Source organism: Solanum tuberosum, unplaced genomic scaffold (genome assembly GCF_000226075.1).
Source record: "Solanum tuberosum cultivar DM 1-3 516 R44 unplaced genomic scaffold, SolTub_3.0 scf00192, whole genome shotgun sequence".
NCBI lineage: Eukaryota > Viridiplantae > Streptophyta > Magnoliopsida > Solanales > Solanaceae > Solanum > Solanum tuberosum.
In genome coordinates, this window is record NW_006239115.1 from 55782 (window position 1) to 65500 (window position 9719).

The following is a 9719-nucleotide window of genomic DNA, read 5'->3' on the forward strand; positions in this document are numbered from 1 at the left end:
ATAATGTCTATTAATGATATAGATATAATGAACAATTAATTAATGAGGGAAGTACAAGTCTGAAATCGACAGTGGCCAATAATTCAATTAATCAAGACTTTAAAAAATATAATATATCACACATTGCATTCATATGAACCGTTTTTATATTATTTAATGAACCTTATATAATAATGAACTCAATAATTACTTCCTTAATTTTAAATTATATGTTTGTTACACGTCTCTTGCAAAATAATAGTAGTTAGAAGGCTTTTCTTCATTATTTCACCCTCATTTATATTTTAAAGAGATATTATAGTTTATTTCACCAATTTTTTAGAAGATAAAAAATGCTTATTTTTAAAAAATGAGGTATTTAATCGAGTTTATAATAAAAAATAAATGTTTTGGAGAGTAGTAGAAACTGTTTTTATAAGCTTAAACGTGATTTTTACTGTAAAATTATTTTCTGAAAACCCTTTTGAGAAAAATAAATATACGTAGAAAGTACATTTTAAATTTAACCAAGCACTAATTGTTGCTCTAAAATGTTTTTTTTTAAATTTATCAGTCAAACACAAACTACTTCTCATATAAAAAGTATTTTTCTGAAATCACTATTGAAAGAGCCCCTTTTAAAAATAAAATGATTTTAAAAACTTGATCAAACCGGATAATCTCTTTATTCAATATTTATTCTACTAAGATATTTATAATCTTCAAAAACAACTACTAGTAAAAATAAAAAAAATTATCTTAAACTTTTAAAATAATAAATAATTATTTTTAAAATTCACGAAAAATAATCTAAGCCAGAGCGTATTCTATCTTAATACAAAGAACTTACTTTATTGACAACTTTCCATCTTTCCAAGATTTGAGAAAAGGTTCTCTAAAAGGAATAAAAGTAAAAATGTTTCCTTAAAATCAGCCCAAATCAACATATTAAAATAACATTATTATTATTATTATACAAAATATACTTTAGAATATACCAAAAATCAATAATTGGCATCTTATCAATTGTGTCAACATCATAAACACTAATAAAGGATACAAAATCCAAATCATATTATAATATCAAGCTTCTCAATTTCACACTTTAAAAAGTTAGACTGTTCACACCTTTCATTTATTATCCTTTTCCTATAAATAAAACCCCCAAATCACTTTATCAAATCACTACCAATACAAAAATTAATATTTTTTTTGTACAAGCAAAAAAAAAAAATGGCTTCTAATTCAGCCTTTTCTCTGTTCTTGATTTTCTTGATTATTACACAATGTTTATCAGTCCTCAATGCTGCTACAGATTTTGACTTTTTCTACTTTGTTCAACAGGTACACATCTAATTTGTTTAGTTGATTCATTTTTTTTCAAGTCTGGAGAGGTTAAAATGTACGCAGATTATTGTATCCCTATTTTTGTGGGGTCGAGAGACTATTTCGGATATAATTTTTTTATTATAATCAATATATATTTTTTTTTCTGTTTATGTAGTGGCCAGGATCATACTGTGACACTAAACAAAGTTGTTGTTACCCTACAACTGGAAAACCAGCAGCAGATTTTGGAATTCATGGACTTTGGCCTAATAATAATGATGGGACTTATCCATCAAATTGTGATCCAAACAATCCTTATGACCAATCTCAGGTATTCAATATTCTAGAAACATATTCTTATTCTAATTGATGTCACCAGAGGTGAATTCAAGTTTTAAATATTTCGGGTTAGTCATTGGGTTTTTAGTACTGAACTCGTTATGTTTTTGAATTAGGGTTCAAAGTTTAATTTTTTGTTAAAAATTTAGCTTTTTTTCCACTACTATTTTTCTATTATTCGTGTTTAAAGTACAAGGTTCAATTGAACTCATAGAATTCTGGGGGCGGATCTTAAAGGAAGGCAAGGGGTTTAAAGTACAAGGTTCACAAGTATGACCAAAATGATATTTTTGTTGTTATATATGAATTGTTGAATCTTATTGGCATAAAAAAAGATTCTAGTGGTTTAATTGAGTCTCCTTCGTCAAAAAATTAGACGGTATATATATGACGAAAATGAATTCTCTTGATTATATATGAAGGGTTGAATTCCTTGATATAAGAAAAGACTCTAGTGTAATTATATACGAGGTTCAAGATTTTCTTTAGATCATTAGTTCAACTCATAGGTGTGATGGTTCAACATTTTTTTGAATCTCCTTATATGAATTTCTGATTTCATTACTATATACTCACAAGTTCTTGAATTGACTCGACAGGTTTCTGACTTAATTAGTAGAATGCAGCAAAATTGGCCAACACTAGCATGCCCAAGTGGTAGTGGCTCAACATTTTGGTCACATGAATGGGAAAAACATGGCACTTGTGCTGAATCTGTTTTCACAAACCAACATGCTTATTTCAAGAAGACTCTTGATCTCAAGAATCAAGTTGATCTTTTGTCAATTCTTCAAGGTGCTGACATTCACCCTGACGGCAAATCTTATGACTTGGTCAACATTAGAAATGCAATTAAAAGCGCGATTGGATACACTCCTTGGATCCAATGTAATGTAGATCAATCGGGTAACAGTCAGTTATACCAGGTTTATATTTGTGTTGATGGCTCGGGTTCAAATCTCATCGAGTGCCCTATTTTCCCTGGAGGGAAATGTGGCACAAGCATTGAGTTCCCAACATTTTAAACTAGTATTTGTTCTTTAGCCTTATGTCATATGCCTAAATTTGTTGTTTTTCCTTTGTACTATTTCTTGGTTAGTAATATAATACATGTTCTAATCATTGGAAAAAGGTTATGCCTTGTTTGGATGCAATAACATACTAAAAATTGTCGTTTGTTCTTAGTACTCAACACTAAAGTATATTATTATTAATCTTTTAATATATTTTGTTTCAAATGGGACAACTCAATAGACAAAAGGTCATAATTTAAATCGCTATACACGAAGTCGGAGACGTAGATAGTAAGGTGATAAATTTTCGTTTGTCATGGAAATTAAATTGTATAAATAAGACATATAGTAACTTTTGGGATTAAATTAAGTAGATTAATACCGTTGCAACTAGTAAAGTGACATTCTTTTATTCGTGGCAACTAGAACAAGAACAATGGTGCCGTGTACGTTGTTGTCATTAGTCATTACCTTAGAAACGTTATATAGTAAATAATATAACTGAAAAACAATATGGAAAGTATGTTGGGACAGATTATTTGACCGGACACGTGGCAAATGAAGAGAGGATTCAGTAAAACGAGAAGTCAATTAATGTCAATCAGATCAAAAACTTATTTGACTTTCAAAAATTAGCTCTCAAAAACCTGCTTTTGTTCATTCGCACTGGTCCGGAGTGATCCGTCTATATAGACTTGGAGGTGTGTGTAATGACCCTAAAGGTCATTTTTGGAAATTTTCATAAAATGACCGGTTTACCCCTCCCGATAGTTGCCCCGAGTCCTAATTGTTGTATTTTCGAAGTTGGTTTGAAGGAAAATTGATGAAAAGTTGAGTTTTTAAGAGTTAAAGTTTGGTTAAAAGTGCTATTTCGAGTCATTTGGAGTTTCGAGACTCGAATCGGATTTCCGTCGATTCCAACAGTTTTAGTGAGTTTTTAAGAGTTAAAGTTTGGTTAAAAGTGCTATTTCGAGTCATTTGGAGTTTCGAGACTCGAATCGGATTTCTGTCGATTCCAGCAGTTTTAGAATGTCGAAACGGGTCTATGAGAATTTACGGAGTCGAATTTGGAGTTAAAACGAAGATTTGAGGTCCTAAGTTGCAAAAATTGTGAAATTTTGATCAAGAGTTGACTTTGGTCAACAAACGAGGTTCCGGTGCTCGAAATGGAATTCCGAGGGCACCGTTGGATTCAGGGGGTGATTCTAAGTCTAGAATGAGTCTTGGTTGAATTTTTAGAGGCCCCGAGTGCGTTTCGAGTTTTTGAGCCTAAAGTTAGTTTCTTGACGCCTTATCGGATACCGGGTCAAGGAGAGTTCGAATTCAAATTCCGACGATTTCATTGAGTCCGAAATGTCATTTTCAAGCTAGTAGCATATTTGGTTTGTGTTCGGGAAGTGCCAAATGAGTTTTGGGTGAGCTTTTAAGCTTCTTGGATGCTTTGACACTATTTCAGCAAATTGTGGCAACTAAAGGGTTCATTATTAGTTTTAAAGGTCGAAAAACTATTCCGAAGGTTCTGAAATTTTGAGCATGAATTATAGGACTTATCTGAAAAATTTTGGTGCATTTTCGCTAACCCGAGATTGGACTTTTTTCGCAAATAAGAAATAATTGTTTACCGAGTAGAAATGATATTTGACTGGGCAACGAGCATAAAATTGAGCTCCGATTGAACGAGCAGGTCCGTATCATTATATAAGACATTTACAATAAAGAATCGGGTCATTTCACTATCGTATGAGGAAATTACGGCCTTTTTTAGTGAAAGATTAACTGCTGTTTTTTCTGGTGCATAACAGCCATGTACTGTTATAAAAATCACAGACTGTGTTCATTTGGTATTTTGAGCATATCGGGAGTTCTAGAGATCGGAATGGAGTGATTCTTACGGGTTTCTTCTTGAATTAATATGAGGGTTAGTATTCAATCTTCAATTCGACATTTTCTCATAATTTCTTTATCTGATTTTTTTTCCTATCCGTAAATCTCTTGGGAAAAATTGGGGTTTTATTGATTTGGACTCCCTTTTTTATGAAAAAGGTATATTTACGATCCTTATGTTATGGATAAACTGATTTTAACATAAATTATTGATTCATCGATTATTTTCATCATATTAACCGCGTACAATTTGGACTTTCCCGGTAAAGTTAAAGTTTGATAAATTGAGAATTTCAAGGTCGATCTTAACTCCGTTTTTGATGAAATTTCATATTTGAACTTATCTAAGCATGGGTAAGATGTTTTTCAAGAAATATTTCATTTTCGAGTCGGGGTTTCGGATCCGAATATTTTAGGCTTCTTCAAGAACGAGGATTTTCCTTCAAATTGAGTTTGTGAATTGATTTCAACTCCGTTTTCAAATTGGTTTTCACCATTAGCTTCCAAATACTTTAAGGATCATTTTACATAAAAAATTTCCAGATTTGGGTATCGTTTTCCGATATGAGACTTTTGGACCGTTTTGCCCTTTTCCCCTAAATTTCTTGATTTTGGTGTCATTGGACTCGAATTGTGATTGTGAATAATTGTTTGAATAGATTATCGTGATCCGGATTATACTCGGAAAGGAAAGGCTCAAGTCAAGTAACTTTTGGAGTTCGTTTTAAGGCAAGTGGCTTCCAAACTTTGTAAAACTCTTAGACTACGCATGACTACTTTCCTAATTGTGTTGGGGAGTAAGGGGGATTGAGGATGGGTTTTATTTGTTGATTGAAATTGTTGTAAATGAAAGATGGGGAAATAAAACGAGCTAAATGTGTTATATGTAACTTGAATTTGTTGAATAAGTCATGTGATAACTGATATTGAGGGGATAGAAGAGCATGAGTAGGCTATGATTGATACAGACATTGATGTTGAAACAGATGATGTGTAATACTATGATGTGATCGTGATATGATTGTGATTGATGACATGTGCATATTCATTATTCATCCCATGTGTGAACTATCTGTTGCATGAGTTCTGAGACACTGATATGAGGATGGATGGATATGAGACACAGTTGAGACTAGCTCCGGCTAGCGATTTGGATGCCGATGGGATCTGGTTCCGGCGGTGATACATGGTCCATGTGTGGCCCCCATGGGTTCTGATTTGAGTATTCAGCGCAGACTGATTACGTCAACAGATGTGTATCGTAGGACAAACATGCATCACGACTACATGACATCATTATTGCATTTTGCATCGCATTTGCCTTATCTTTGTCTGTGATGTGTGGATTGTATCGGTTTACCCTTCTTATGTGAAATTTGATCTACTTGCTCTTATTTGTTGATCTGAGGTTGATGAGGATATACTGTTGGTTCTGGCTGTTGAATATGATCTGTTTAGTATAGGTTGGTTGGTTTGCTGCTAGATTGAAGTTTCGGTGGTTCGGTTGGGATTGAAAGAAGTTGTTTGTAGCTGCTAGTTTAGCTTAGTTTAGTGTTACTTGCGAGTACCTATTGCTTTTGGTACTCACCCTTGCTTCTACACAGTTGTGTAGGTTGACAGCTCTATCAGATCCGGCTTATTACTCATCTTCAGATTAGAGCTTCCAGACTTACTTGAGAGGTAGCGGTTCATTCCAGACGTGCCCTTGAGTTATCTTTACTTTCAATTTTGTTCTATTCGAGAACTATACTCTGAGACTTGTATATTTTTATTCAAATTCCGTATTTAGAGGTTTGTACATGTGACAACCAATTCTGGGTAGTGTTGAGTCTTAATTAAAGTCTTCCGCTTATTTATTATCTTTTATTCTCGTATTTCTACTTCTCTATCGTTGTGGTTGGGTTAGGCTGACGTGTCCGGTGGGAAATGGACACGTGCCATCACATCCGGATTTGGGATGTGACAAACAATTTCTTCAATTCCACACATGTCGGTGTGGGTGGGTTAGGCTGACGTGTCCGGTGGAAAATGGACACGTGCCATCACATCCGGATTTGGGGTGTGACAGTGTGCCTCAGATAGATGATAATGCAAATAACAACCAAATTTTGAGATATTCATAATTTCATTTTCTAACCATAATGTCAGTCATGTAACGTCTAAAATAGATAATTATAACGAAAACAGATAGACATAGCTCATTCTAAATTCCCCTTACTCACCTCATTTTGGACATTTGAATACACCATATTACACATTTTATACATATTTTATTGTTCAATTGTTGATAGCTTTTTAATTTTTGCGATTTTAATCGAAAAGCTTAATAATAATCTTATCATTCCCTCCTTATTCTTATTTCAATTTGATCATCTCTTTTGCTATTTCCATTACGTTATGTTCATTACATTAACAATATGAAAATGATTAACTGATTTTGAATTGATTACGTTGTTTGTGACCTCACAATATAATAAATGAACTTTAGGTTATACGAACTTCTGTTGCTCGTTTTGGAAAACGATTTGTTTCTCTTTTCCTTTTTAATTCTTTCTATCAAATTTCCCAAACTAAATATAAACTATTTTTTTTATTTTATATTATTCATATTGAAGTTCGACTACATACCTTTTTTTTGTCAAAATGCATTTCAATAATAATAATAATAATAACAATAAAGAAATTAATGTTAAAGAAGAAAATCCTGTGTGGTCGCAAAATGTACAAGTGTAGACTCAATTAAAGTCCATTAATTTGATACATCTATTTAGTAGTTTTCCTGAAACAAATTTATTGCATGTTTGACTACGTTTTTAAAATTAAATTATTTTTTAAATTGTTTTTTTATAAAAGTTTTTAACAAAATCATATTTTTACGAGAAACAACTTGTATTTAAACAATAAATTTAAAAGTGTTATAATCCATTGCATTGTGTGGATTATCCATTAGATTTATTAAAGAATTAATTGGATTCATGTATGGGTGCTTCCAAGGTGATAAGAACCTTAGGGGATAACTATGTATCTACTACTTTGGTGACCTTTGGGAGTGATATCTCAACACTATAAATAGAGATATCACTCACCATTTGAAATACACTTGAATAAGAAGAAAAGTCATCTTCTTTATCTCTATAGCTTGTCTTCTTCTCTTTATTATATTATTCTGAGCTTATATTTTATAACAAAAAAACATTATTAAGCATCTCTAATTAATATTCATCTAAACTTTTAAAAGTGTTTCTTAGTATTTTTTTTTTCCTCAAATGTGTTTTTAGCAAAAAAACTACACATCTTTTAGTTTCTGCTTCTGCTACTTTACCGAAGTACTTATTTTTTTAAAATAAAAATTTGGTCAAACACTTTAATTTTAGCCTCGCAAAAATTTACCCAAGTAGATTATTACTTCCAACAATATATTTAATATGTATAGATCGGAAACATTTTATACCTAATGTAAAATTTTGGAACAGATCGAATTAGTTGAGCTTAAAGAGGATACGGACCACCGGATGATAAAAATAAAAGAGAGAGAAAGAGTGTGTGTTTTAAATATGAATTTTGCTTGTTTGTTCCTTTACTTCTGCAGGTCGCGAGACAGCAACCTTTTCGTTACTATATATATATATATATAGCTAATAGAGTCTTTATATATAGTAGGTGGACGAAGATTTTATGGTCAAACGCGCTAAAGCGTTTGTGAAAAAACATTTGATCTAGTCGCCTAGGTGTGTTTTGCTAATCATTAGGTGATAGTTCAGGTAAAATGTTCAAATTCTCAATAGTTTAGGGTATGAAGCTCAAAATTGAGATAATTTAAATGCGTTTGTTAATCTTAATTCTTATTTTAACATTAGGTGAATTCAAAATTTGAAAATTTGAAAATTATAAATTCATATAATGATCTCAAACTAATCAGTATAAACTGATAAGTGAGTTTTTTTTTTAATTTCAGGAGATAAGTGAGTTCATTATCAATTTATATATATTTAGTGGGGCTTAATACATATATTTGCTTACCTGATATCTGTTGCTGGTGGAATTGACAGGTATCTCGTAAAATTAGTTGAGGTGGATAAAAATTGACCCGAACACCACGGTCATAAAAAAAATACAAATATTTGCTTCTAAATAAAATAAAATTCATGTCAATCTACAGTATATAATTAACAATGTTAATTTATTAAATTAATTTACTTAATAAATACCTTTTAAAGAGAAGCACAAATTAACTTAGGCCGGGTAAAATGTAACAAAGGAGTATATGATGAATGGATTGAATCTCACATGCATCGGTTTAAGATTATTATTTTTTTCCATTGATCTAATTCTTAAGGTGTGAGTTATAAGGTTCAAAATGAAATTTGACATAATATAAGAGTCAGATCCAATTCATTGGGCCTTTAGATAAGGGGGAGGGGTGGAATGCCCTAGTATCAGTTGAAGGGGTGTTTGTGTGTGAAAATACCTCTAAACCATAAATGTGTACTGTAATGACCCTAAAGGTCATTTTTGGAAATTTTCATAAAATGACCGTTTTACCCTTCCCGATAGTTGCCCCGAGTCCTAATTGTTGTATTTTCGAAGTTGGTTTGAAGGAAAATTGATGAAAAGTTGAGTTTTTAAGAGTTAAAGTTTGGTTAAAAGTGCTATTTCGAGTCATTTGGAGTTTCGAGACTCGAATCGGATTTCCGTTGATTCCAGCAGTTTTAGAATGTCGAAACGGGTCTATGAGAATTTACGGAGTCGAATTTGGAGTTAAAACGAAGATTTGAGGTCCTAAGTTGCCAAAATTTCATTTGATCAAGAGTTGACTTTGGTCAACAAACGAGGTTCCGGTGCTCGAAATGGAATTCCGAGGGCACCGTTGGATTCAGGGGGTGATTCTAAGTCTAGAATGAGTCTTGGTTGAATTTTTAGAGGCCCCGAGTGCGTTTCGAGTTTTTGAGCCTAAAGTTAGTTTCTTGACACCTTATCGGATACCGGGTCAAAGAGATCTCGAATTCAAATTCCGACGATTTCATTGAGTCCGAAATGTCATTTTCAAGCTAGTAGCATATTTGGTTTGTGTTCGGGAAGTGCCAAATGAGTTTTGGGTGAGCTTTTAAGCTTCTTGGATGCTTTGACACTATTTCAGCAAATTGTGGCAACTAAAGGGTTCATTATTAGTTTTAA

General features: G+C 32.3%; 1 protein-coding gene across 1 annotated transcript; it reads left to right on the forward strand.

Moving 5' to 3' along the window:
• Positions 1-892: 892 nt before the first annotated feature.
• LOC102600511 (extracellular ribonuclease LE) lies at positions 893-2831 on the forward strand. Its single transcript, XM_006355040.2, has 3 exons — positions 893-1323; positions 1484-1639; positions 2247-2831. Exons 1-3 carry the CDS (start codon positions 1213-1215, stop codon positions 2670-2672), a joined length of 693 nt encoding a protein of 230 aa, XP_006355102.1. The 5' UTR covers positions 893-1212; the 3' UTR covers positions 2673-2831.
• Positions 2832-9719: the final 6888 nt, after the last annotated feature.

Excerpts from the sequence above, each read along its gene's own strand:
- LOC102600511 (XM_006355040.2), top strand. The coding sequence starts at position 1,213 with ATGGCTTCTAATTCAGCCTTTTCTCTGTTCTTGATTTTCTTGATTATT. Across the intron at positions 1,324-1,483 it reads TTTTCTACTTTGTTCAACAG|TGGCCAGGATCATACTGTGA; the intron begins GTACACATCTAA and ends CTGTTTATGTAG. Across the intron at positions 1,640-2,246 it reads ATCCTTATGACCAATCTCAG|GTTTCTGACTTAATTAGTAG; the intron begins GTATTCAATATT and ends TTGACTCGACAG.